The sequence below is a fragment of the Scardinius erythrophthalmus genome (genome assembly GCF_964197995.2).
Source record: "Scardinius erythrophthalmus genome assembly, chromosome: 17".
Taxonomy (NCBI): Eukaryota; Metazoa; Chordata; class Actinopteri; order Cypriniformes; family Leuciscidae; genus Scardinius; species Scardinius erythrophthalmus.
In genome coordinates, this window is record NC_138237.1 from 38,002,495 (window position 1) to 38,030,185 (window position 27,691).

At 38.2% G+C, this 27,691-nt stretch overlaps 1 protein-coding gene across 1 annotated transcript in view; it reads right to left on the bottom strand.

Moving 5' to 3' along the window:
• pdlim4 (PDZ and LIM domain 4) overlaps positions 1-26,322 on the bottom strand; it is a 46,701-nt gene extending 20,379 nt beyond the window's left edge. The window contains exons 1-3 of the mRNA XM_081390899.1: positions 26,143-26,322; positions 17,379-17,530; positions 1,155-1,236 (exon numbers count right to left, since the gene is read on the bottom strand). Of these exons, the coding sequence (XP_081247025.1) occupies positions 1,155-1,236; positions 17,379-17,530; positions 26,143-26,235 (327 nt within the window). The 5' untranslated portion in view covers positions 26,236-26,322. The remainder of the gene's footprint in view (positions 1-1,154; positions 1,237-17,378; positions 17,531-26,142) is intronic.
• Between the last annotated feature and the right edge of the window lie 1,369 nt (positions 26,323-27,691).

Below are 27,691 nucleotides of genomic sequence, written 5' to 3' on the forward strand. Positions count from 1 at the left end.
CATTATCCATTTTTGACACACTGCAGCAGAGGTTGGTCTTTATTAGTTCCCTTTTGAGGGACCTCTATGCTGCAACGTGGTGTTAAGGCTATCGAAACGCTTCTAGAAGAACCAGTGTCTGAAGCATGTGTGCAAACGCACCAATTCTATTGGCTGAGGTAGTCATGTGACGTGTACCAGCATGACTATAAAAGAGCACCTATGTTAAACTTCATCAGCTACTTCGACTTCAAGAAGTACTATATAGTGTAAACTTGTGAGTCTTACTGACGATATTAACATATCTTAAGGGTCAAATAAACATGTCCACCTTTCATTTCAAAAGTAAAACTATAATAGGTGAACTAAAATTAGTTAATGCATTAAAGTCCCTGTGGTGAAAATCATGCTTTTAAATGTTGTTTATGTGTCTATGTGGTGTTTTTAATATGTTTTAAGACACCATTAAGTCGACACCATTGCTGAGTATTTCCTCCTTAAAACTGCAGTGAACCAAAGACAGTCTCAAAAACACGCTTTGAAATCGCTGGTGTTTCTGACGTCACAAACTACCTTGTAACCAATCAGATCAACGTGTGATCGTCAACCAGTGGATCTCTGAGCTGAGTGAGTGAGTGGAGGCGGGGCTCATTTACATATTCATAGAACTGCGAATACTAAATGAGGCAAGGGTGTCGAGTTACAGTCAAGATATTTTAAGGCATGAAGAAAAAAATTCAAGAAAAAAACATTTAAATATGTCATTTTGGTGATCAAAGATTAGTTTTAAGGGATCAAATTATTGACTACAGGGGGACTTTAACTAAAATTAACAAACAAGAAATTCATTGTTTCAGTATTTATTCATCTTTGTCATAGTTCGTTCAATCAGAAGGGAAAAAATAAATATATTTGACTTCAACTAGTCCTCAAATTTTGCAAAGGCTTTTGTAATATAATTTTTTGTTTTGCATTTAAAGACAATTACGCATTGTGTAGTTGTTTATATTTCTATGAAGCAAACAGTTGTTGCTAGGCAATGAAACAGATCACAACATGCTCACAGCATTTTGTGAATTTCTCTGGATAAGTTTCTGCTTAATCCCTTCAATTAAAATGTAAATGAAGCTGTCTGGAATAGTATCCTATGGGAAAATCAAATATGAGGGTTATACCTGTGACTCAGACTCCAGTATTCCGGTGTATGGACTTGTCTTGGTTTCTTCTATTCCAGTTGGAGACCAAACCTTTCCAGATCTAAAGAACAAAACCAAAGGTTAGGTGAATGAAGGCAAATATCGACATACATCAGTGAAAACAGTCGCTTCTCTTTATCAATAACTGATAACAATATTGACTGACATCAATGATCTATTCACACTCGTAGTTGGCATTTAGAATGTGTTTTCATCCAAGTCCTGTCACTTTACAATATTCAAGTAGAAGTGCACCCAAGCATGCATTTCATCCCACTCAGATGATTTTCTTCAGTTGTTTTGATGTGGTATGAAATCTATACTTCGCCAGTCAAAATGTCTTCAACAACTGGATAACAAAGTCCAGATGTTCTTTAATAAAGTTGAACCGAAAGCAAAATCCATTTTGCCCAAGTAATGGCCTGGTTTCACAGACAGGGCTTAGATTAAGCCAGGATTAGGCCTTAGTTCAATTATGGCATTTAAGTAGCTTTTATAAATGTGCCTTAGAAAAAACAACATTGCTGGTGTGCATCTTCAGACAAAACAATGGCACTGATGTATTTTAAGATGTATGTATGCTTTCAGTTAAAACAGCTCAGACATGTATTTTAGTCTGGGACTAGCTCAAACCTTGTCTGTGAAACTGGGGGATACTGTATGTTTTATAAAGCCTTTTAGAGAATAAATGTATATGCAAATGACAAAAAAATCTACATTTATAAGCTAACAGGAGAGAGTTCCTGAGGTAGGTGATGGATCTCACAAAAACTTTCCAGATATGTCCATGTCATGATATTTCATCTCAAAATTAAAAGAAAATTTGTAAAGTACCATTTTAACTGTGAGCCATGGTAGTATTGGTTGTATTGCTTTCATTTGTTCTGATTCTAATTAACCAATATATATATATATAAACACTATGTCCAGTTGGGAAGATTGTCATTTGAACGAGAATGAGATTTTTTACTCATAGTAAAGAGAATATGAGGGTTACAGTAAATGTGCTTACTAATAAAATAATTGAATAAAATATTGTCACAATGCAAGAAAACAACAACAACAACAACTACAACATAATGGTCAAGTTAAATTGTAAAACTAAAGATATTGAGCTTCTTTTGACCAAAAGGCAGAACAAAGACATTGGTTTTCCTTTGCCCCCACTCCACTTCCACCTACATGCACACAGCTATACACAGATCTGAGCAACAAAGAGAGCTCTGTGGGCCCTCCCATAGTGGAAACCTCATCACGGGAGCATGAATGCAACCCCTTCTGAGTTGGCTTGGATGTGGCAAAGTGAGGCAATGACTTAGAAATGAATGTCAGAGTGACTTAGGACCATCTGGATGTGACTGATTAAAGAATGTTTTCCATATACCCACTCGAATGAAGAGACCCTTTCAGCGGACAGGAGGCTTGTAAATGGCTGTAGTGGGAACATGTAGTTATTGTTGCATGTAGGGCTGCGTAGTATAATAGACATGTGTGGGAACAGGAGAGCTTTTTGTCACATTTGGGTGGGAGTAGTTTAAATTAGTGTCACCTGAGCTACCGTTTGCACACCAATCTTCTGCAATCTTTCATTTAATTTCAATATGGATGGCATCCGAAAAAAAAAGAACATTATAAAATGAATTAATTCATTAACCATTTTAATATTAGTGTCAGATAAGAGTAAGATACTTAGATTTCTTTGCTAATTTATGCATGTTTATTATAAACAGCCGCTGCTATGAACTCGGATAGTTTACTTAAATAAGGTTTTTATAATAAATTACAATTATATCAAAAAATAATAAATTAAAAGACATATACGTGATGCACGCAAGCACAGCAGAAGACCTTCTGTAACACCCGAATCGATACATGAAGTCACAGATGTCGAGCGATAAGAATTGTAACTCAAACATCATTTAGAAAACTAGTCCCCATACAAATAGGGCTTAAGATTAGTTTGGAGTCTATTTTAACAACTTGCACTGGCACAGATCATTTACTTGTGATTAATACCTTTAGGTTTGTGTCCATCGATTTCCAAATAAAAAGATGAAATAATAAAATGAGATATAAAATATTTTTCATTTGTAAAAGTATTTATTTCACTGGGGAGGGAAAAGCTAAGTAAAACATTTTTTTTTTTTGTTTTTTTTTTTTAATTCTAGCAAAAATAGCAATATTATTATATATACCATAATTGTGCTATAGAATTACTTTCCGTGATTGGGTCATAGCAGCCACAGTGTTTAAACTCAGCGAAGACTAATGTGTCACATTAAGTTTAAGGCCTTCTACATTTGGAAACATTACAAACGTCACATAAGAAGACACAGACAAATAAACAGTCATACTCTTACTCCATCAACAACGTGAAGTATTGTGTGTTGGGAATGAGAGGAAAATGAGCGAGGCAGATGTAGTGGGCAGTGATGACGCACAATGTACCGTTTTGTTTCCAGTCTTTCTCCATTATAATCCGTCAAGCAATTTTGAAGTCAGAATGTGGCACATAATTATGCATTGTGAGTCTGTTCAAAATCTGGCTTTTATCAGTACGACTATGAGACACAAACACTTAAATGACCTCCTCATGGGGACACGTGGGCTTTTTCTCAGCGTGATCTCATGAGTATCTGTGTGTGAGACTTTTTATGTATGAATTAAGTGTGGTTATACCACACGTGCTTCTACTTGTGCTTTCATAAAAAAATAAAACGTAAATGTAAATTATATACATATGAACAACATTATAGATATAGACAGACATGTATATGAATCCTCATTTATAAATATTGAATTCATGGAATTAATCGGTTGATTCTATTGTATTTATTGATCACTGAGATGTTTTCAATCACATCGTTTTAATGCAGAAGACTCATTCACTTAAAACGATAACATGTCAGTCTGTTCTTTCAACCTGTTTCAAAATATAATCATTGAACTATTACTTAAGTACAATTTATTTTGCTTGCCGTGGGATACAAAACAAGTGCTGTGTGTCTAAATAAATTAGAGGTAAGAATGGGTTTAGTGGCTCAAAAATATATCTATTATATTGAAACTAAAAGTATGTGTCTTACATAAAATGTTTTCCCCTCTGGTTGGGATTTCTTCAATGAGTAACTGAGTTTCAATATAGTGAAAGATTTACTTTGGCTTTGCTACATTTGTTGCATTTCCAATTTTATTTTAGAAAGGTGACTAATACCCAGATGTTTCCAGAAAACACAGCAATGAACTGCTCAAATAGAGTTTCAAAATGTGTCATGTCAAATTCCATAACACTCTTACGGTAAGATCAGTGAGTATTTGGTACTTACGCTCGCTTGTATTGTGTATGTACTTGTATCTGAAGTTGTTGGGCCTCATTCATTAAAACAGGAGTAGAATTTCTGTAAAAATGTTTCTTACGCAAATTATTGCATGATAAATAGTTAGCCGTGTGTTTTACAAAGATGCTCATTCTGCCCTGATGCATGTAATAATTGCGTTTATTTATTTATTGGATAGAAAAATGTTTCCTTTTATCTCCGTTTAATGCATCACGGTCAACTATAAGTAAGCCATTTATAGGCTGACCTCCTGTCTGCATGATGCCATCTTTGCGTGAAGCACTGGAGACAAACTCTGGGACACAGGATTAGGTGTTCATGTTGACAAAACCAAACCAATCCAATCAGGCTTTGTTGGTAACATGACACTGATCATCAGCTTTCTCTGTCAACTCAGGTTTTGATCCTGAGCTCATGAATAACTATGGAGCGAGTGCACACGAAAGTGTGAACAGCCAATCGCATGCGTGAAATATAGTGAAACACACTCCAGTCCAGAAGAGGGCGCGCGGTAATGCAACACTGTTTGCTAACCGTCACAACAGGTAAAAGAGTAAAAAAAACTAGGCTGCGTTCCACTCCACTTTTACGCCCTGTTCCAAATGGCGCACTTCATGAGGACTTTCGGTCTCGTGGGCTTAAATTGGGCGTGCTCGCTGAGTCTACGAGTCCGTAGGCCGTCCCATTCAGCATTTTACCGCTCTGAAGTGTGCTCAGCAGCGCCCCCTTTGTACCCTTGAAGCGGTCTTCCACATGGATGCGGGCGCCACACACTTTAACTACCCAGGAATCCTTGCGAAAGGCCAATCAGACAACGGATGGGAGGAGATTTCACTCACTGATAATTGTTGACATGGCTGAGAAGAAAATATTAGGTTTTTTATGTCCTAGATGTACATATTACCAGTTGTTACCTACAGTTTATACAAACATTATGGTCATCGACCAGTGGTTGATGTCTCAAACATAATAATAGCGCGTTGAATAATACGATCGCATTATGATTCATTAAATAAATAGAACCGAATGTCAGGGCTTTACTGAGTCATATGTAAACATAGTATGAAAATTGAAACCTGTAAATTCATCTGAAACTCATGCACATTTTCATTATGTGTTAAAATTTTAATTAGTTCAAATGGAACATTATGTATTATTATGTACAACTGTATACATCATTTAAATTAGCATGATGTATCTATTGTCTAATGCCCAGGTGGCATGCATAATATTAAAATACAGAACTGTAAAATTAGGCTGTGTAGTTGACATGGAGATGAGACGTCGGAGCGCAAAAATTTGATTTCTCCTGTCCAACAACAACCAGACCGTTATTTCCGGCGTAACGATCGAGTCTGTCCCAAAAATACCTCTCAATGCGCCCTCGTGGACTCACGCCAAGGGCCCTACAGGTCTGCACTACATGACGTCACCAAAGTGTGGACTCTGAGGAAGTCCACAAGTCCGGAGAGTGCCATTTGGGACAGGGCCTTGCGAACTTCCCTAAGCACTTCCCCTCGGGGGAATCCCTGCCGCCATTTTGAAGTGCGTTCTGCTTCGTGAAGTGGATGAGGGAAGTTTATATGGACAGACCCTCGTTCCCTCGAGATTTTGACCGAGGGAGCGAGTCTACTTCATATGTACACTTCAGGCACCTATACACTCACCTAAAGGATTATTAGGAACACCATACTAATACTGTGTTTGACCCCCTTTCGCCTTCAGAACTGCCTTAATTCTAAGTGGCATTGATTCAACAAGGTGCTGAAAGCATTCTTTAGAAATGTTGGCCCATATTGATAGGATAGCATCTTGCAGTTGATGGAGATTTGTGGGATGCACATCCAGGGCACGAAGCTCCCGTTCCACCACATCCCAAAGATGCTCTATTGGGTTGAGATCTGGTGACTGTGGGGGCCATTTTAGTACAGTGAACTCATTGTCATGTTCAAGAAACCAATTTGAAATGATTCGAGCTTTGTGACATGGTGCATTATCCTGCTGGAAGTAGCCATCAGAGGATGGGTACATGGTGGTCATAAAGGGATGGACATGGTCAGAAACAATGCTCAGGTAGGCCGTGGCATTTAAACGATGCCCAATTGGCACTAAGGGGCCTAAAGTGTGCCAAGAAAACATCCCCCACACCATTACACCACCACCACCAGCCTCCACAGTGGTAACAAGGCATGATGGATCCATGTTCTCATTCTGTTTACGCCAAATTCTGACTCTACCATCTGAATGTCTCAACAGAAATCGAGACTCATCAGACCAGGCAACATTTTTCCAGTCTTCAACTGTCCAATTTTGGTGAGCTTGTGCAAATTGTAGCCTCTTTGTAGTGGTGATGAGTGGTACCCAGTGGGGTCTTCTGCTGTTGTAGCCCATCTGCCTCAAGGTTGTGCGTGTTGTGGCTTCACAAATGCTTTGCTGCATACCTCGGTTGTAACGAGTGGTTATTTCAGTCAAAGTTGCTCTTCTATCAGCTTGAATCAGTCGGCCCATTCTCCTCTGACCTCTAGCATCAACAAGGCATTTTCGCCCACAGGACTGCCGCATACTGGATGTTTTTCCCTTTTCACACCATTCTTTGTAAACCCTAGAAATGGTTGTGTGTGAAAATCCCAGTAACTGAGCAGATTGTGAAATACTCAGACCGGCCCGTCTGGCACCAACAACCATGCCACGCTCAAAATTGCTTAAATCACCTTTCTTTTCCATTCTGACATTCAGTTTGGAAGAGTTCAGTTCAGGAGATTGTCTTGACCAGGACCACACCCCTAAATGCATTGAAGCAACTGCCATGTGATTGGTTGATTAGATAATTGCATTAATGAGAAATTGAACAGGTGTTCCTAATAATCCTTTAGGTGAGTGTATGTCCCACAATGCAGTACGATTGTGACGTCACCACAAATCTCGTCTAATCACCACCACAACAAACAACTCTATGATATATTAATTATACATTTTTTTATTTTATTTTTTAAAGAAATTAAATAATAAATCATCTCCATAGCTGATTCCAAGTGATCAAGGGCTTAGGACGTTCCAGTTCAGCCCACCGCAGTTTCCGCCAGTAGTGGGCACTCGTGCAACAAAAACAATGACGTACATCCGAGTGAACGAGACGGAGGGAAGTTAGCGAGTGAAGGGCATGACAATTTTGGACTGGAACGCAGCCCAAGAGTTCAGATTCAGCACACAAGAGCTTGCTAGTAGCTTGTTGTTATGTGTAAGCGGGGACAAAGAGAGGCGTGAATCCAGCTGCAGCAGTATTTATTGAAAATGAAAACAAAGATAATCCAACTAGAGGGTCAAAACCAGGAGCAGGAACATGAAACATAATAAAAGAGCAGGAATGCAACAGCTTCACACAACGTGCAAAGACAACAACCAACGAACTAAGACTGAAACACTTGTACACTTATACGCTGAGTTTCGATTCATTTTTGTGACAAGCTCCACAAACTTTACAAACTTTTTTGTATTGTAAAAAGCGCTATATAAATAAGCTGACTTGACTTGACTTTACAGAAGGGAAACCGGGACAGGTTTGTTTTCTTTATTTTACAAAAGCACAATGTTTTGTTCTCGTTGAGTCATAAATAAAAATAGACTTGAGATGTAGATGCCACTTTTTCTCCTTCTTGCTCAAAATTCAGTCAAATTTATTCTTCCCCAGAATAAAGCGTGCTACAGAGCAGGTTAGCCATGGAGAGTGAGTTATACCGCATTTATGGTGCCTAAAACCCGGGGTTGGCACAAACTAACCAGCTAAACCGGCTTCATGGTACAGACCCCAGCCATGTTTAATCAGGAATGGAAAAGTATGATATAAGTATGCTTTAGTATGATATATAACGCACCAAAACAGACAATAACCAACAAGCTCAAGAAGCAAACACAGGGCTATATATACACACAAGACTCCAAACACAAAGTAACCATTATCAGTAGCCATGGTAACAAACAAGGATTAATCAAAAACCAAGGAAACCAATGAGACAGGAGCTAAAGCCCTATTCGGACGGGACTAGTTTAACATGGAGAGGAGGGGTAAAGTAATAATTACCAGAGCTTCTCTGTGATTTTAGTCCCGTCCGCATGTGCATCTCAGTGATCAATACGGACAATGGCAGTAAAGATTACGGCGACTTTTACCGTCAGTAAAAAGGTCCGGAAAAATTCCCTCAGGTGATACTGATCCCGTGGGAATAGACCAGCTGTAAATATGAACGTAAATATTTTGTCATTTCCTGTTTAAAAGTAGTTTTCCGCGGTTTTTCAAGTATGGAGACGCTTAAAAAAGCATTCAGTCACATTCTAGTCGCTGGGACGGGTCTGTGGCAAAACTCAAGTGTTTCACACACACCATTCAGATCAGAGAGCCATATAGATTAAGGGCCCACAACTTAAACGATTTCAAGTATTTAGTTGTTTATTTGTACATAATTTGAGCTTCCAGCTCATAAAACCCCGAAAACAGGATTTAAAAAAATTAGAATATTACATGAAATCACACAGTAATTACACAGTGATACCATGGTCTTTGAAGCAGGTTTTGGTTCTTTTGGCAGTGTGGGCAGGTGCAAATCCTGCTGGAAAATGAAGTCAGCATCTCCATAAAGCTTGTCTGCTGAAGGAAGCATGAAGTGCTCTGAACATGTCCTGCGTTGAGGACAGCACAGCGGACCAACACCAGCCGATGACATGGCTCCCCAAACCAACACAGACTGTGGAAACTTCACACTGGACTTCAAGCATCTCGGACTGTGTGCCTCTCCATTCTTCCTCCAGACTCTGGGACCTTGGTTTCCAAATGAGATGCAAAATTTGCTCTCATCAGAAAAGAGGACTTTGGTCCACTGTGCTTTATTAAATCCAGAGTCAACGCAGCCGTCTACCAGGACATGTTCAGAGCACTTCATGCTTCCTTCATTTTCCAGCAGGATTTGCACCTGCCCACACTGCCAAAAGAACCAAAACCTGGTTCAATGACCATGGTATCACTGTGTAATTACTGTGTGATTTCATGTAATATTCACATTTTTTTAAATCCTGTTTTCGTGGGTTTTATGAGCTGGAAGCCCAAATTATGTACAAATAAACAACTAAATACTTGAAATCGTTTAAGTTGTGGGCCCTGAATCTATAATCTATGGAAGTTTAACGTTTTGAATTATGGAAAAAATAAACTTTTCCATGATATTCTAATTTTTTGGAAAGGGTCTGTAGGTTATTTGCGCATGTGATATCAGGAAGCAGTGTAATACACACAGGAAAACAGGAGTGACGGCGATGCACAAATCGAGTTACTCTCCCACTTCTGCTAGTTTTATTGAGATCTCTTATCCCGTGGGAATTGGCCATTAACTATTACAGATGTCCTGTGGTAAAATCACATTACTCCATCTACCCTTGTAAAGTTAATCCCGTCCGAAAAGGGCTTAAAACCCAGAAACAACCTGAAAAACAGAACAGAAACCTTTAAGCTGCTTGAAGAAAGAAGATTTTCTCCCCTTCGCATAACATCCCAACATATTAACTCAACCAACAGCGTGACTTTGCTCAGGTTGCCCTGTTTATTGAACCAATAGCAGACAACATGCTTGAAAACTGACACTTTTTAACTACTAGATTTTTATCCCACGCAAAAAAAACCCACAGGTATGACGAGTGCTCAGCTAACCTCTCTTCAATTACATCATCACCAATCCCTTCAAAATTCCCTTTTCAACTGTCAAGAAATGGCAAACGTAGTTTTCCCCTCCCTTTGTTTCTTCCTCTAAGCTTTCAAATCCACACACAATTCCTCATTCATGCGTCATTGTCCACTAAGCACTTAGCCCTGCCCCGTTTTCTCCCTCCTTTAATACCTCTTTTTTATTCTCTCTGCTCCCCTGCACTTTCCTGACCCAGGTCTTATGACTCAACTTGCTTGGCCCAGCACGCTCTTTCCGACAGCTTCATGACTTGTGGAAACAAATCTTTGTCATCCGCACTCTCCGCCTTTTCCAGACTGCAACTTTCCTCAAAGAGAAAGGAGGAGGCTAGGGAGATACGGAGAGATTCCCAGCAGCTGTTCTCTGCCTTCACAGTGGCTAGAGGATATGCCTGGGTGGATTTCTATGACATGTTTCATTAGACCTCTTTGTCCAGTGCTGACTCAGAAGTCAACCGGGGACACATCCGGTATGTTCAGGAACCAGACATGGCATCACTGAATGTAGAAGCCAGAAATACAAGGATATTCCAATGCTACATTTTTCCAAACGTCAGGTTAACTATAGCCCCAATATAGTCCGGCTATGAGTGACCCACTTCTAGCCAGAATAACCTTGAATTTGGTTACATGCATTTTTTGCCCAAATAACTTGCGAGATGTTTGATATTCCATCATGTAAGCAAAGTAAATAGTGACTACAAGGTGTTTGTTTTCATTTCTTCACTCATTTCATTTCTTTGTTATCTAATTGATGACTAGTCTATTCTTGGGCGATGGTTTAGACGTCTATTACATTTTCACTGACAACCCAAATGTTGCCTTGTTTTAGCCTAGACGTCTAGGCTGTGTTTGGACGGCTATTAAACGCCTTTTAAATGTAAAATTGCTTGCTGGGATACCAATGCTACATTTTTCTAAATTACATAATCATTTGTTAACAAACAAGTATTCATTACTTCAATAAGCTCATAGTTTCTGCCTTAAATAAGTGTACCCTTTAAGCCCACTTTCAACTCTGAAGTCAAATTAAGAAAAGAGAAAATAATATTTTATGCTGCTCATTATTTTAACCAATCAAGTGATTTGTTACTTACCTGGCATTTTTTATTGCATACCAATCACATTTGGCGGTGTTGAATTATGAGTTAGCCTCACCCATGCGCATGCTGTCTCAGGGGACTCACACAAACACCCCCCAAAACTCTGGTGTTTCGGGACCCTTCAGAAATCAACACATTTCTGCAATTTTCAGCCATTTCTTTGGTAACTACATTGATATTATGTCAAATAAGAGCTAAATGTATTGTTCTTGGTGTATGAACAAATAGTACTTTATCATTTTATATCATTTTCCTTTGAAAGATTAGTTTTATTAGCTTGCGTTCAAAGCCAATCTCTAGGTCAAACCATTAGCCTTACAGAAAGGCTAGACTGCCAAAGAATTTTCAATAATTTTACATTAATTTACAAATAAATACATCATAAATTGTTTTGAAGAGAAGATTATTTTCATGAATTAACTTTTTTTTTAAGATGGGCTTAAATGGTACAGCGCCACAAAACGCATGCAAACTATAGCCAACACAAGCTAACCTTGAATGAAAAAAACTGGGCACAATGAAAATTACTATGATACTTAGTCCACAGAATATTTCATCTCCATGCATGTATTTGTAAACATATCTTACATTTTTAAAGGAAAACATTGTAATTTTTCACCATTACTCACTGTGGAACCATTTAAGCCCACCTTATGTGTTTCAATGAGGAATGCCTCTAATTGTAACTTTGATACATTTTCTGAAAGTGTTTAATGATAACATTTCTTTGTGTGCTTTTACCTTACTAACCTATTAACCTTACCTTACTTACTACCTTAATTTACAACTATATTTAGATACGCCTACAAATTACACACATTCATTCAAATGAGATAGAGCCCGTTTTGTCCTAAAGTCCTTTATGTATAACCGGGCATAATTCGGGAGCAAAGCCGAGTTAAGGCTTGAGATTCCAGGCATGGAGAGGTCCCAGAGGGACCGTATATTCCCCACAGTCCTGAGCTCCTGGGACCGCCCGGCTCCGAGATACCGCCACTTCCTGTCCAGCTTTTGACCGAGCAAAACTCAGAACAAAAGCTGAGTTGGGGCTCCGGACTCCAAGCATGGAGGGGTCACCCAGTGGGCTTTCACCTTTGACCAGGCATCAATTAGGGAGCCAAGCCGACTTAAGGCTCCAGACTCCCGGTGCGGGGGGCCCGGTACATGGGTGATATGGGTGTAACGGTACATGTATCACGGTATGGGCGTCACTGTTCATACAGTCTGTCAGTCACAGGCGATATACACTCCAGTCCAGAAGGGGGCGTGTGGTAATGCAATGCTGTTTGCTAACCACAACAACAGGAAAAAGAGCAGAAGAAGAAAAAAAAGAGACGATCTACGCATCAGCCCAAAACAAGAGTTCAGATGCACACAAGAGCTTGTTAGCAGCATATGCTAAGTTTAGATGAATTTTTGTGACAAGCTCCACAAACTTCACGGAAGGGAAACCGGGATGGCAAGAAAGCAGCATCCTGTTAGTTTTCTTCATTTTACAGATTTTGTGTGGTGGAAGTCTCACTACAGTCTTTTACAGTCCTAATTCCGGCTTTCCCTTTTTTTTATGTCGAATACAGACTACTGCCACCTGCTGGTATAGACGGTTATTTTCTCAGAACATTTGTGCTAGTTGGCCGTTGGCTGTAGTTTTTGTTCAAGCACAACTTTTTGGCCCAGACGCAGGCGAAATGGCTTGGTGTGTCACAGCCTTCATGAAGGTAGGACAAATGGCATGTCCCTAGCCACCAATAGGCTTTAGTCTACATTACAGCCATGAACTTTGATCTGCTTGCAATTGCTTTGGATGCATTTGTAATCTAAAGCAGTGATTCCCAACCCTGGTCCTGGAGGACTCCCAGAACTAGTTTTAGATGCCTTCCTAATCAAAAACACCCAATTCAACTCATCAGCTAATAAAGACTCCAAGACCTCAGATAGGTGTGGGTGAACGTGACTTCACCAAGTACAACATGTTCCTGGATCAAAAATGTAGGCTTACGGCCAGGGTGAGGTGCTTCTAAATCAGTGCTATTCACATATCATTCCCCTCTGATATTAGGGGACTGATGGGTGGGGTTAGGTTTAGGGGTGGGGCTAGGTTTAGGACAAAATATTTGGACATGAATGTTGTTCCAGGATCAACAAAATATGTCTTCCTTGTTGACAAATTCACGTTGACCAGATAAGAGAGGCATAAAAATGTGCCATGTTGGGGACCAGGGTTGGGAACCACTGCTCTAAAGAAAGCAAGTTTTTGCAATTAATATTTTTGGTCCATTTTCCTGAAGAGAAAGACTGAAATTCAGAAAGAAATGTCATAATAATAACCCATGACCAATGGGGTTATGGGGGCAAATCAACCTGGTGGTGTCTTTTTGGGCCAGATGTTCGAAAATATGATGTTTAAAATGTTTAAAGTCTCCCTGTGGTGAAAATCAAGCTTTTAATGTTGTTTATATGTCTATGAAGTGTTTTTAATATGCTTTAAGACTAACCATGTGTCAAACCATGAGACAAACCAAGTCGACACCATTGCTGAGTATTTTCTCCTTAAAACTGCAGTGAACCAAAGACAGTCTTAAAAACGTGGTTTAAAATCGCTGGTGTTTAGCTGGTGTAAATAACAATAAATGAACAAAAAAATAATAATGTCTGCACACTGAAATTACAGCTCGAAAAATGTGTTTCTAAACAGTGCAGCGTTTCGACCAGTCAGGTCTTCATCAGGCACAATTTTTGCTGTCATTTCTGTGTGCAGAGCAGACATTATTTTAATTTGCTTTGCAAGTAATGTTTCTATCACATGTTGTTGAATCTAAACTGACGATTTTTTAGTTATTAAAGTAGCAAAGAAGCAGCACTTTTTTTGGTTAAACCAATTAATATTCATAATTTGTCATGCATTTTTTTCAGTTCATCATCTCTAATCTCTAATCTGAAACAGGAGCTAATAACATATACATTGCTTTATTTTTTAAATGCTAAATAAACAAGATAAACAGTGTGAACAAGAAACTCAGTGGTTGGGTTTTTAGTCATTTGTTTTCACATCTCTACGGTCTCAAGGAGAATATGATTCAGTGTGATCCTGGGTGTCGTGTCCCATGTAATTGCATTTCCATCCGAGCACACGGAAAACAGAAGCTGCAGCCTGTGATCCGCTCGAGCACATCATGCACACTGGAACGAAGCGGTACTTATCAGGCCAGCAAGAGCGCAGACAAATACAAATGAGTCATTGGCATATGCTAAAGGTCACATACCAATAGATACAGGGGGCCATACTTTTGCATTTACAACGGTGTCACATGACCTTCACAGAGCTATCTATGCAAGCCATGAAAAAAGACTAATGTTGACAAAACGTGGAATTCTGTTTTCTCTCTAAGACTGTTTAGAGTTCAATTTCCAAATGGAAACCTAGATCAATAATAATTAGTGGTGTTTGGCAAGGCAAGCATACAACTGCTCATGCTAGTGGTTAAGGAACTGAATAAATACCCAACTAGAGCGATGAAATATAATGTTTTTTGCGACGCTGATGTGAATGATCCTGCATCGATGCATACAAATAATAAGACATTAGCAAACACCTAGCAATCCTAGTGTTGAGCTGGAAGGTTTTGCACAGGCAAACAACTAGCCTAGTTGTCTAGTAAATCTAGTTAAAGTTACTCTAGTAATGAAAATTTGCTGGTGTAAAAAACAAGTTTTGAAATGTAATCGGAGGAAAACGTTCCCAGTCCAATGCTCAGTATAAACAACCCAGAGTATCCTTAAATAAATTTACTACTCCTATGTGAATGTACCACTTAATGTCGAAAGATGATAAATGAGCAGGTCTTCCAAGAGGTCAGGGCTTTTCCAAATAACACGCGCTGCTTGCTCAGAGAACACACACCAAATATGGCAAGATGTAGCATATGATGCCTCTCGGTGAATCTCACACTCTCACACTAAAATTTTGTGTGTGTGAAAAGGATAGTCTTCTATCAGATTGTCATTTCGATGGTATAGCCTGGGATGGTGACAGCTTAACGTTTGGGGGGAAATTATGCTCAAAGTTTTCTATGCTTGAGCACAGTTTGTTTCTGTTCTGTCAACACAGAATTGACTAAAAATAAAGTCTCTTTCAAGAAAAGTCTGTTCCATCCGAGACCAAGTCCAATCTACTTAAATAGGGGAATCCTGAAATTTCAAAAACTTGCTGAACTCACAATTAAATTAGAAACAAAATCTGACATGAACTGAATTATAAATGTAGTTACTTGTTCTCGAATAGCGTTAAAATAGATTAATTATCAGGCTTCAATGCGCATGTGCAGTCCTAAGCGCACGTCTCAAAACACTGACTGTTTCTATAGACCGTATGTTGCACCTTTTTAGCGCTGCGCTTTTGTTGTTTCTTCTGATTTATATATTTTATTGATTTATGAATGAACTAGGGATGCACAATATATCGGCCACCATATTGGTATCGGTTGATATATGTTAGTTTTTACTGTTATCGTTATCGGCCCAATAAGAAAATGTGGCTGATATATTAAAGCCGATAAATAATGGATTATTTCCTTCAGCTGAGACACTTCAGATGCGCACTGTTCAACATGATGGCTTTGAATTTTCTGAAATATGATTGGAATCACTTCAAGGAGGAAAATACAGTTCAGCGCAAAATCTGTCATATCGGCTACATAAAATAATAATGAGAACATCGTTATAATTGTGTGTTTGGGACATGGATTTAATGGTGAGATGTTTGTTTTTGTAATCAGGCTCTCAAAATTATATACTAAATATATGGATTTAGATTTATCAGCCAATATATCGGTTATCGGCTTTCAAATATAAAGAGTTATCGGTTATCGGCCAAAGTTTGCATTTCGGTGCATCCCTAGAATGAATCGCTCGGTTTTTTAAAGGGGGGGGTGAAATGCTCATTTTCACTCAATCTCCTGCTAATCTTGAGTACCTATAGAGTAGTATTGCATCCTTCATATCTCCAAAAAGTCTTTAGTTTTATTATATTTATTAAAGAAAGATAGACTGTACCGAGTCTTTCTGGAAAAAACGAGCGGCTGGAGGCGGGCCGTGTGGGCGGAGCTAAAGCTGTGCTAACGCGCTGAGCTAGTAACAAAACACAGACAATAGAAGCCGTTTTACTCACCAAACTTATCATTGTGACTGCTCGATCCTTAAGCATATAGACGATCTGCAAATCCGTCGATCTGGGCTTTGTTTATAAAACAATCATCGTCGAAATGCAGGGAACAAACAGTCTACACAACTCCGTTTATGCTCTGGAAAAACAAACTCCATCCACTGGTGCCTTAACGCCGGGTTCTTTGGGAATCTGTGCAGGGTTGTCTTGCCCTGGCAACCAAAAACACACTTCTTTGGTGACATTGGCTTCCCAAAAGCCGGGCAGGGCGCTTTGATGGCGAACTGCTTTCGCTCTCTTGCTCTGGTCTACAAGTGCGCGCGCGCCCGCGATCTTACCGGAGAAGTGCCCTTAGGACCCATATAAGGAAATTCCGTTACATCTGACGTCACACATACCCATACTCGAAAAAAACTTTCCGAAACTTGTGACAAACCGGAAGGACAATTTTTGGCACAGAAATACTCCTTCAAACGTACAATTTAATTTTTGAAACTTTGTCCATGTTTAGCATGGGAATCCAACTCTTTAACAGTGTAAAAAACTCAGTATGCATGAAATAGCATTTCACCCCCCCTTTAAATCTTCTCGGTCTACTGACATTTGTTCTGACATCCGATTCAAACATTACAATGCTCATGATAACTTTCGTTAACTTTACATTAAGTAAATCCACTTCAAAAGCTAATTACTCCTGGACAGCACTGCCATAGAAATATACAGAGCGACCGCAAAAACGGAAGTTAAAAGACAATATTCTAAAGATGGCGGCGCCCTCGTTTCTCTGGTGCATAAGGTCTATATCTTCGTGAAAACAAGCAGCACCTGGATGTGAGGATAGTAAGGCAGATATACAGGTTTATAAGGCAGTACCTGCTGATGGCCAACACAAGCTGATCTGTGCAGGCCTTAATGCGGTTCTGAGCCTCCATGTGTGTCATGGTCTCTGTGCTTTCTCCATTGATGGTTAAGATGGTGTCTCCAGGGCACAAGTCGCTCAGCGCTGCTTTACTCGCAGGTGTTATCTAACAAAAGACAAACAGAAGAAAGGTTAAGGAAGTACCACACCCAGGACAAACACTGCAGTGCCTGCAGCCAAGGGTACCATTACTGACTCACTGGAAACCATCAATAAAACAAAGCCTACAACTACACCAATGACAGATGATCAATTACTCAGCTGACTAGTGTGAGATGTGCTGACTATTCAATGTGAGGCATCCATGCTTATGAGGCAATTCCATAGTTACTGTAAGACCTTGTCTGTCAACATTCAGTTGCATAATGCTTAGCATAAATCTCACAAAGAAATGTCTGATTCATTTCACCCCAAAATTTAAAAGGAAAAAATAAATTATATTTTGCTTAAAGAAACATTTCCCCCTAAATTCTCATTGAACACTGTCTTTGTTACGAATATGAAGAAGAGTTCAAAAAGGTTTCAATGAACAAAGGGTCTTTTAATGACAACAAACTCAGGTAATCCACGAAGATGAAGGCAAAGTAACAGCATGTCTACACACTACAACCGACAACTGAAGGGTGAAACAGAGCAGGGGCCATTTACACGACAGCGTTTTCAACTGAAAACATAAAACTTTGTAATGCGTTTTGGCCGTTCATTTAGGCTATGTTTACACTGAAACGATCTGAAGAGAAAACGCAAAAGTGGCGTTGCGTTATCACTTTTTATTCTGCGTTTAGACGAGCGTTATGGGGGGAAAAACTGTGTGCATATCGTGATGCAAAAGTGTGTGAAATTCGATGTAGTATGCACTCCAGGCGGCTAGGTGGCAATGTGAAGCACTGCCACACAACAACACCAAGTTCGCGCGCCTGCGTACAACCTTCCTTCTACTACAGACTTTTGCGTTTATACCCTTTAGACGGGAACGCGACAGTGGAGCGTTTTTAAGATTTCCACTCTGGAGGGTGGTTTCACTTTTTTGCGTTTTTAAGCCCCAAAAACGCTGTCGCCGTCTAAACGAAAGGCACATCTGATCAAATGTTTTACGTTTTCACCCACAAGCGTTCTCGAGTAAACAGGGCCTTACACGACAACAGTGTTTTGGGGGCCTGAAAACGCTAATGTTTGAAAACGGGTTTCAAAATGCAAGTTTTTGAAAATGGTCTTCGTGTAAACAACAAAAATGTGCATCTGTGAAAGCACAACGGGAAAAACTACTCGGTTTTAAGCATATCGTTGTCGTGTAAACCTACCCTGAAATACACAGTGATTATGAGATGATAACAAACAGGTGTAATGATTAGGCTACATGAGTGTCAATGGCAACTGATGACAGTCTGGCGGGAAACTAAGGGTACGTTTATACGACAGCGATATGCTTAAAGTTTTTCCTTTGAGTTTTCCGCGTACAGATGCCACCATTATCATCGCAAAAACGAATAAAAAAAGCTGTATTCTGCTGCCATGCCAGTAGATGGCGATGAAACACTTTAGACTGAACACATAATACACATGTGCATGACGTCATTGTCTTCACAGATTCACGTTTTTGTTGTTTAAACAGAGACTGTTTTCAAAAACTTTCACTTTGCACCAAAACGGCGTTGTCGTGTAAATGAACGGCCTAAACGCATACAAAGTTTTACAGTTTTAGTTGAAAGCGGTGTCATGTAAATAGCCCCAATACAAACAAACACATCTGAGACTGAACATAACAAACCAAAAGTCCATGAAAACAGAAACTAACTGAACATAACTGTAACAGTCTTATTACTGTAATGCAAGAAAAAAACTAATTCTCATCACTACAACTTAGTACAGAACAGAACAACCTGTGTTTTTTTATTTTTATTAAAATCAGCATTAATAAAATTTAATCAAACCATGATCTTGGTGAAATATTAGGTGAATAGCGCTTACAGGGTTAATGCTCTATTGAGTTTAAAAATAACTTACCACTATAGGATATAATATGCGAAATATAGCAAATGTATTGCGATGTCTATATTGTAATGGCTTGTGATAACTGAATGATTTTAATGCAATAACTCAGTGTCTACACCAGACAAGAGCGGCACAACGCGATGTGACAAAACACAATAGAACCAAAGATGTTATCCACACTGGAAATAGAAAATCCCTCACTGATCCTGACTGAATCATTTCTGTAGCTTTAATAAGAGTTAATGTATTTTTAATTAATCGAGTGAAGACTAAACAGTGTTTGATTTTTACATATGATTATTAATAATTACTTAAGTGCTACTTATAAATAAACCTAATGTAGGCCTACCTAAAAAACTTAAAGCCTGTATATTTCATTTGTATCTTTGTTTTATTGTATTTGTCCTATTGTTCGCAATTTAAAAATTCTTATTTTTAATAACAAACAGAAAGAACAATAGCAAAAAGATTCATCCACCCTTAGTTTGAGGTGTTTTCCTGGATGTTCCTGATGTTAAGTTTCCAGGTTGATATAATTACAGTACATATTACTTCAGGGGTTTACACTGACGTTGAAATGACACTTACTTTTTATGTAATGGTACAGTAAAACACTGCTGTTCACTTTCAGAAGAGGTTAGGATGCTTTCTACTCACAGAAAGAACATGAAACATGTAGGCCCTATGTTGGTTATATCATTTCCAGTGTTTATATATTTACACACTGAAGCATTATCATATCACATTCTTTAACGAGTTGTTGCGTATAGCATGTTTACCACCTACACTAAACCCTACCCTAAACATAACCGATAGTGTTAACAAAAGCAAACATGAGATAAAAAGATATTTGCTAAAGCAACCATGCCATTTGAACTCGATTCTAGAAGTCTGTGAGCTATGCTGTTGGTGTTTTACTACCTCTAGAGTTGAGGTATAGGTACATTTGTGTAGTTTTTGTGTAGTTTTTTTCTTTTTGTGCTTGAATGGACACATCGACTCGTCCATCTCGGCAAGTGTCCCCGTAACACAGTTGCTTACGTTTTAAGTGAACGTAAAAAGTTGAGAAAGAAAATGGATGCGTATCATTATATTGGATCCGTGCATTAGGTCTTAAAGTGACAGCAGCCTAATATACCCACGGCTGTCTGTGTCATCAATGCTTATCAAACAACAAAATACACTGAGAAAATCACTTTAGTATCTTTAACAAAGATTAATTATATTTCATTTATACAGTAAAGACTATGCAGTGCTATTTTAAATCTGATTATTCAATTTCTGTATGTGAATACTGTTAGACTAGCCTGGAAAACATAAAGCACTGTTTATTTAATTTGCGTCTTTGTTCTATTGTATTTATCTATGCTTGTAATTAGTTTTTTTATTTTCTATGCAGATTCACTCCCCTACAAAATCACCTCAATCAATCTAGAGCTTAAATTAATTACAAATAGGCCAAGTATTTTGATTTTAAAATTAGGTGATTTTCAATGAATCTGGTAAAATTGTTTTCAAATCACAATATTGCAGAAAAAAAATATTGCAATGTCAGTTTTTTCCAATATCGTGCAGCCCTAGTAGAGTCACGCTTTTCCAATGAGTCTAGCCTTTACAGTAACGAAAGAGATTCTTCTACTAACAATGAGGAACAAAATAGTAGACTCATTAAAAGAATATCATCATTTCTTTTTCTTTTTTTTGATTTTATGGCGAAATATTGATCTGGTCGTGGATTTAATGACAAGCAGTTTTCATGAGAAGCAAGATTTTTTTAATGTACTGAACAGTAATTTGTTCAATTACAGTAAACAATGGCTGAATTCCTTCAAAAAAGCATGTTCTCTACACATGACATCAATAACATTTATCATATAATATCATATCTCATTCTCTGACACAGCCAGTACTCTCTGGCTTTGAGATCTAAGAAACTGAAATGCAAATAGCCAATAACCATTTTATGTTAGGGTCAATATTGTAAATCTACTAACACTGTTCATCTCTTAAAAAAAAAAAAAGTGTTTCACAATAAAACTTCCTGAGAGATCTTAGAAATCAAGTGGATTGATAAATGGATGGATGTAGAAATCAGACATCAAAACATTTTAATACAGTAGTAAACTCTTTTGTAGAGATTTTAATGCTTCTGCATAGTAAAAGTAATTACATTTAAGCACTATATCCACCACTACATACCATAGTTAACTATATAGATACAATTAACTTGAAGTAATCATAGACGTCTAAAAACACCAGTTTAGATGTTAAGACAGGAAATTGCCTGAAATTGTCGGTAAGTACAGAACACTTGTCTTAAGAATAGGGAGCAAGGGCTGTTGTTATTACAGTGGGATGTAGCCCACATCCAAGTCATTACCTAAATGACTCATTCACTTGCCTATAATAAGCCAAGCACATATGTACAACCCTAAATATTTAGCAAAAAGAAGCTCTTGACCTACTAATAAGGCTAATCCGTCCCATTTAACAGGCCTCATTGCATGTATGAAGTTATAGTAGTAATACTAAGACACATGTCGCTTTATCTTGAAACATCTTGGTTTAACCTGCTGAGCCACAAAGAACAAGTTATGTAATGTGACCCCACTGTTTTGGCCAAAAAGAAAAAAAGAAAAGCAAAGGCTAAAAACATTGTACATAGCCTACATTATCAAAACTTGTACATGTAGAGAGAATGATGAGGAGAAAGGATCACTATAGTCTAAATATGAGCTTTATATGCATTACAACTGTTGATGATTACAATGGGAATTCAATCAAACCCCACATACACTAGGAAGCTGCTGATTCATAATGGTTTACTGTGTTTTGGAAAACATTGGACATAAAGAGTAAAAAAAAATGTTGCTTTCAATGTGAACCAGCCTTCAATATACAACTGCTTAACTTTTGGCACTTCTGTTTACTATACCTTTGGAATAAAAATACAAAAAAGTAGAGGAAAATCAATGATTACTCTCAAAGTATACAGAAGTTGTTCAGGATCACTTCACATTACAGTGGACATCAAGTACCAACAAACTAAGTAACAAAATTGCTTCCCACGCAACATTGAATCGATGGGTTCATGCTCTCATTGTGGCCGGCACCAACTCTGTTTATCCTTGCTGCAACTCAACCCGTGTTTATTGTAAACTGGGACATATTTTGGTTTAACTTGTGTAGTTTTGGTAATTGTTTTTCAAGAATGGGGGAACAACATGTCCATAGTGATCTCTACCAATTTGCATTGAAATAGCATAGAGTTTGATTGATTTTTTGCATTGTTGTTTTCCCCTCCTACTCTCTGTGACCCTGTCAGAACAGAGCAACCCATTTTTTCCAATTACAGCCAAGAACCCACCATTCGAGACCACCCATTGAAAGTAGACACTCAAGTTTAGCAGTGTAGCTTGGCACCATGCCCATGACGCTGTGAACTTTGATGAATCCTGTGCCTCAGAATCTCCTAGTGGCTACTTAATCTCTTTTTGAATAATGTCACATGGCTTCCTGGAATGTGTGTGTGTGTGTGTTATAAATGTGGAGCTGAGCAAAAGTGGACAATGAGTTTCAGCCTGCCAGCATTACTGCATGCCCTTACAGAGCGAAAACAAGAGGAAGGCCCTGGATGCGATAAATTAGCCCTGTGAAATCCCAGAGGGAGCCAGTCAGACATTGAAGATTAGCAGAGTAAATGTGTTTATAAGACGGCGTACGTTCGTCTATCTGGTTCAGCTTCTTTAAAGTTTACCGTAGGAATGAAAAAGAGATTCCCATTTTCTCAGTAATTTTGTCGCGAGGACATTGCACTGTTCTGAGTTCCTGTAAATGGATAGCCACATTTGTCAGTTAGGACAAGTGCTAACAATTTGTTGTGTATTGCACTTGGCAATGATTCAATGAACTTTTACCTCAGCACTTTCACATTCACCAGGAAAACCCCAAATGTTCAACAGAAACACAGAAGCAAAAGCATTTTACAACAAACCAATGGTCCAAGGTTGTGGATATCCCAAGTAACTGCATACTTTCATCTCCATATTACTAATTTATCTCCCATATTGTCTGAATGTCCACATTCATTTGACTAAAACTGCATCTTGGATTGTGTTTAAACTAGGGGTGTAAAAATATATTGTGTCATAATATATCGCAATACAAAAATGCAACAATATGCATCATGGATAGTGACAATATTGTGGATAGTTCACTTAACATAAAAATTACTGTGTGAGAAAAAAATCAAGTTTTCAATGTTTTAGTGTCATTTATAACTACTATATAATGTTGAGTATAATAATGCAATGGGGTAATATGTGTGTGTCCTCCTGATAATGCCAAATGTCTGATGTTACCAGTAAAAAGTGTCCTGCATTATTTTAAATATATCTAGACAGTTACAGAGAATATTCGTCTACAATAATTCAGTATTTTCAGCTTCAGAATCATGAATATTGTTATTCTGGTGTCTCTATTGTCCTGTGCTTTGGGTTTCAGCACCAAATCCAAGACTATTCATTTACACTCACAATGTAATACCAACTTTTTTTTCCATTTGGAGGTTTTCCATTGGCAATAGGCAACTAAACATCTGCAACCTTAACAGACACTTTCCCTAACAAAACCTGAGGTTTAATCTCAGCATTTACTGGGAACTGGATCCACAGAGCCAGATGGAAGCCTTCATAGGACGTAAATGCAAGATATCCGAAGCCAAGCCTTCCAGCGGTAGCTTCGCTTCACCAGATCCATCCTCAGTCCTGTGGTGCTGATGAGCCTCTCAACAGCTTTCAGCATCAAGCTGCTATCTTTACACGGTGCAGATGTTTCTTCAGCACCAAAACGCAAGGTTATTTTCTCGACTCAAACGCTGGGTTGAGCCTGTAGGGTGGGGGGGTGGGGGGGGTGGGGGGGTGGGGGGTGGGTGTTACCCAGCGGTCGAGAGACCATTGCATCCTCTTCAGGAGAGAACGGTTCTCAGGTGTTGCCGAATAGGTGCATTTCTTCTGTGAAATGCAGGTTTGTTTTACGTTTTATGTCATGTGTAAAATAGTTACTGTGCAAAGCAACATAAAGGGTAAGTCACATGTCGCTTGATGGAAACACCTGACTCCTTTGTCAAATCTAAATACTATAAGGATGTTAAAAAATGTTCTCAGAACTGTGAACTGTTTGTTTATGGGCAGGTTATGGAGTCAGTCATTAGCAAATATTTGTTCTTGTTTTTAAGCATGAGCTCGATTCATTTTGATCAGTTTTACATAAAACAAGTGTGCAGTGTGATCAGAAGATACAGTAATATTATAGTGGATTTTTGTTATTGTAAAATGAATTAAAAAGTAATGGATATCGAAATCTTTTTAAGGTTGTATTTTCAAACTCTGAAGTGTTGCTCGTGTTTCTCCCTAGACATATTGATGTATTGTTTTCTCCTTTTAATTTATTCAGTAAATTGTCTTTATTTGGTCTTAAAAAGGTCTTGAAAAAGTCTTACATTTCCAAAGGATTTTTCAAAAGGAGGATTTAAGTTAATCTGTAAGTAGGCCTACCAATTCAATTATTAAGTAAAATAAGATAGCATTGTTGTAAAAAAATGAATTAATAAAATCAAGTCATTATTCTTGGTTAAATAAACAACCCAATTGTCTGGGTATAAGATTAGCCCAACATGTGTTCTGTCCTATATTTACCCAGCTGTTGGGCTAAAAACAACCCATATTTTTATTTTATTTTTAACCCAGTGTTTTGTTTTTGTATAGGCTATTGTAAGGGAATAGATAGTACTTTCAAAACTGAGTTTTTAGCCGTTCCAATAAACAACCAGAAAACTGTACCGGCATCACCTTCATTCATCCACTGGACAGTGGAAGGTTGGTTGGACTAGACTAAACATCCATGACCACAGATAAAGCCCTGACTGGCTGTAAATATTAATCGGTGACAACCAGCTGCCATTTTTCTAAATGTAAGTGTAAGGCAGTCGAATAAGATTTCTTCTGACATAGGCATTTACTGGCCACAAATGTGCAGTAAATGACAGGGTTTGTCGAGCATGATTCAGCTTTTCATTCATTTGAGAAGCATCGAAGTCAATGCCCAAAGGAAAGTGATATTAACACAGAAGATTACTTTAATATCTCAAATGTTTCTCTTAGACATTAGTTAGATTACATGGAGACTATCCTCAAGTCTCCAGCATATTAAAAATAATAATCATTTTAATAAAAAAAATAATAAAAAAAGCCAAGATACCAAAGTCTACAAAGTGAGAGGTCTCAATATGAGCTCAAACATTTATCCTTTAAAATTGTTCAAAGGCCAACTTAATTTTTACAGCTATATGCTCAAATAAGTGTCAACTATTGTCTCATTTTTTCCTGTTAACGTTATTTCTCCAAAGAAATTTTAGGAGATAACGTTGATATTTAAACGGGACAGAAACAAGAACTCTATTAAGTTTAACTTAATGAGAATAATGGCTTAAGTGAAATTGAAATATCTTCGTTACAGAGTGGGAGATAAACTACTGTATAAGCGAGGCGAACCGACGCGACAAACAAGAAAAACTAAGTTCATCGAGTTCATTTAGAGAAGTAAAGCCACATTTAGAGAAGTAAACCCAAATGTCCACGTTACAACAATGAAATAGCACGCCGGTTGTAAAGGGGTCGCGCATCGACACAGTCCATCATTAAAAGAGAAGAATGAGAAAAGACGTACTCTGGAGATGGTGAGCGGTGTGCTGAAGTCCCGTCCACCCACCAGACGAAAACCCCACGGCGAGGGACCGGCGAGAGTCACAGTGTGAGACATATTTGATTCAGACAGTATCCAGTATCCACAGCAGGAAAACTGCAGTCCTCATTCACTCTTTAATAAACCAGTGCTTGACTGAGGAGTGAGGAGGAGCAACTGAACTCTCACACAGGGGCTCCGGGGAGGAAGGGCCAGCGTCGCCATGACAACCATACACAAACTCAACGCTCCCACAACTTTGCTGATCGCAGAGCCGTTAAATGTGAATATGTTTTCAACGGCTCTGGCTGATTGTAGCCAAGTTTTATCTACATAAATGTCGATTTATTAAAGTTTCTTTATGTTTTGCGGCAAATTTACGGCAAAACTCTCTAAATTACGGGCAGTATATGGATTAACACCCAGTGTAATGTATTTTGTTATAATTTGCTTTTCATATTTTTGTACTTTTTATTTATATTTATTTTATTTGTATACGATATGCTGCTTGGTCTTATTGTTAATGTGTTTAACAATGATAATATGTTAATGCCTGTTTGTTATTTGAAATGATTTAATAATAAAATAAAATAAAACATTCCCACAACTTTCCCTAATGTTCTTTAAAAGTTATTCACTGACCTCAAGGAAGTACTGTTTAGGCCTATAAGACAAGTGGAAATGTCAGCAGTGTTCATATGAATGAATCATGGCATATTCATGACTAAATGGGGGGAAAAAGAAAAAAGAAAAGAAATGTCTCAATATGTCTCACAATAAAGCAACCAACGCCTATGGGTAATCCTCGCCTTGATGGTTTGAACATTTAAAACACCAGTAAAAGGGTAAAGTCCCCAATGATAATCAAGTTTTTAATGTTGTTTAAATATGTCTATGTGGTGTTTTTAATATGCTTTAAGACAAACAATGTGCAAATTCATGATTCAAAGCTAAGTATTTTCTCCTTAAAACTGCAGTGAACTAAAAACACGGTTTGAAATCGCTGGTGTTTCTGACGTCATAAACTACCTTGTAACCAATCAGATCAACGTCTGATCGTCAATGAGTGGGTTTCTGAGCTGAGTGAGTGAGTGGAGGCGGGGCTTATTTGTATATTCATAGAACCGCGAGGCAAGGGTGTCGAGTTCCATTCAAGCTATTTTAAAGCATGAATAAATTTATTTCCAAGGGAAAAAAAACGTTTAAAAATGTCATTTTGGTGATCAAAGATGAGTTTTAAGGGATAAAATGATCGACTACAGGGAGACTTTAAATTCACCACTGTTTGTTTCTCAGTAATCAATTTTCTTTGACATCAGCTCTTTAGAACATTGTTTTTCCAAACAACAGTCCAAGAATTCTAAATTAATCATTTGCTTCACAGTATGAGAATCAGCGGGATGGTAATATAGATTTCCTAACCAATTCCTGAAGTCAGTGAACATATTGGAAACAGTTAGACTCATGTTGTTAGCATAACCATGTAATATTAGTAGCAGATGTATTTACTGGTGACGCAATGTCCAACTTCAGG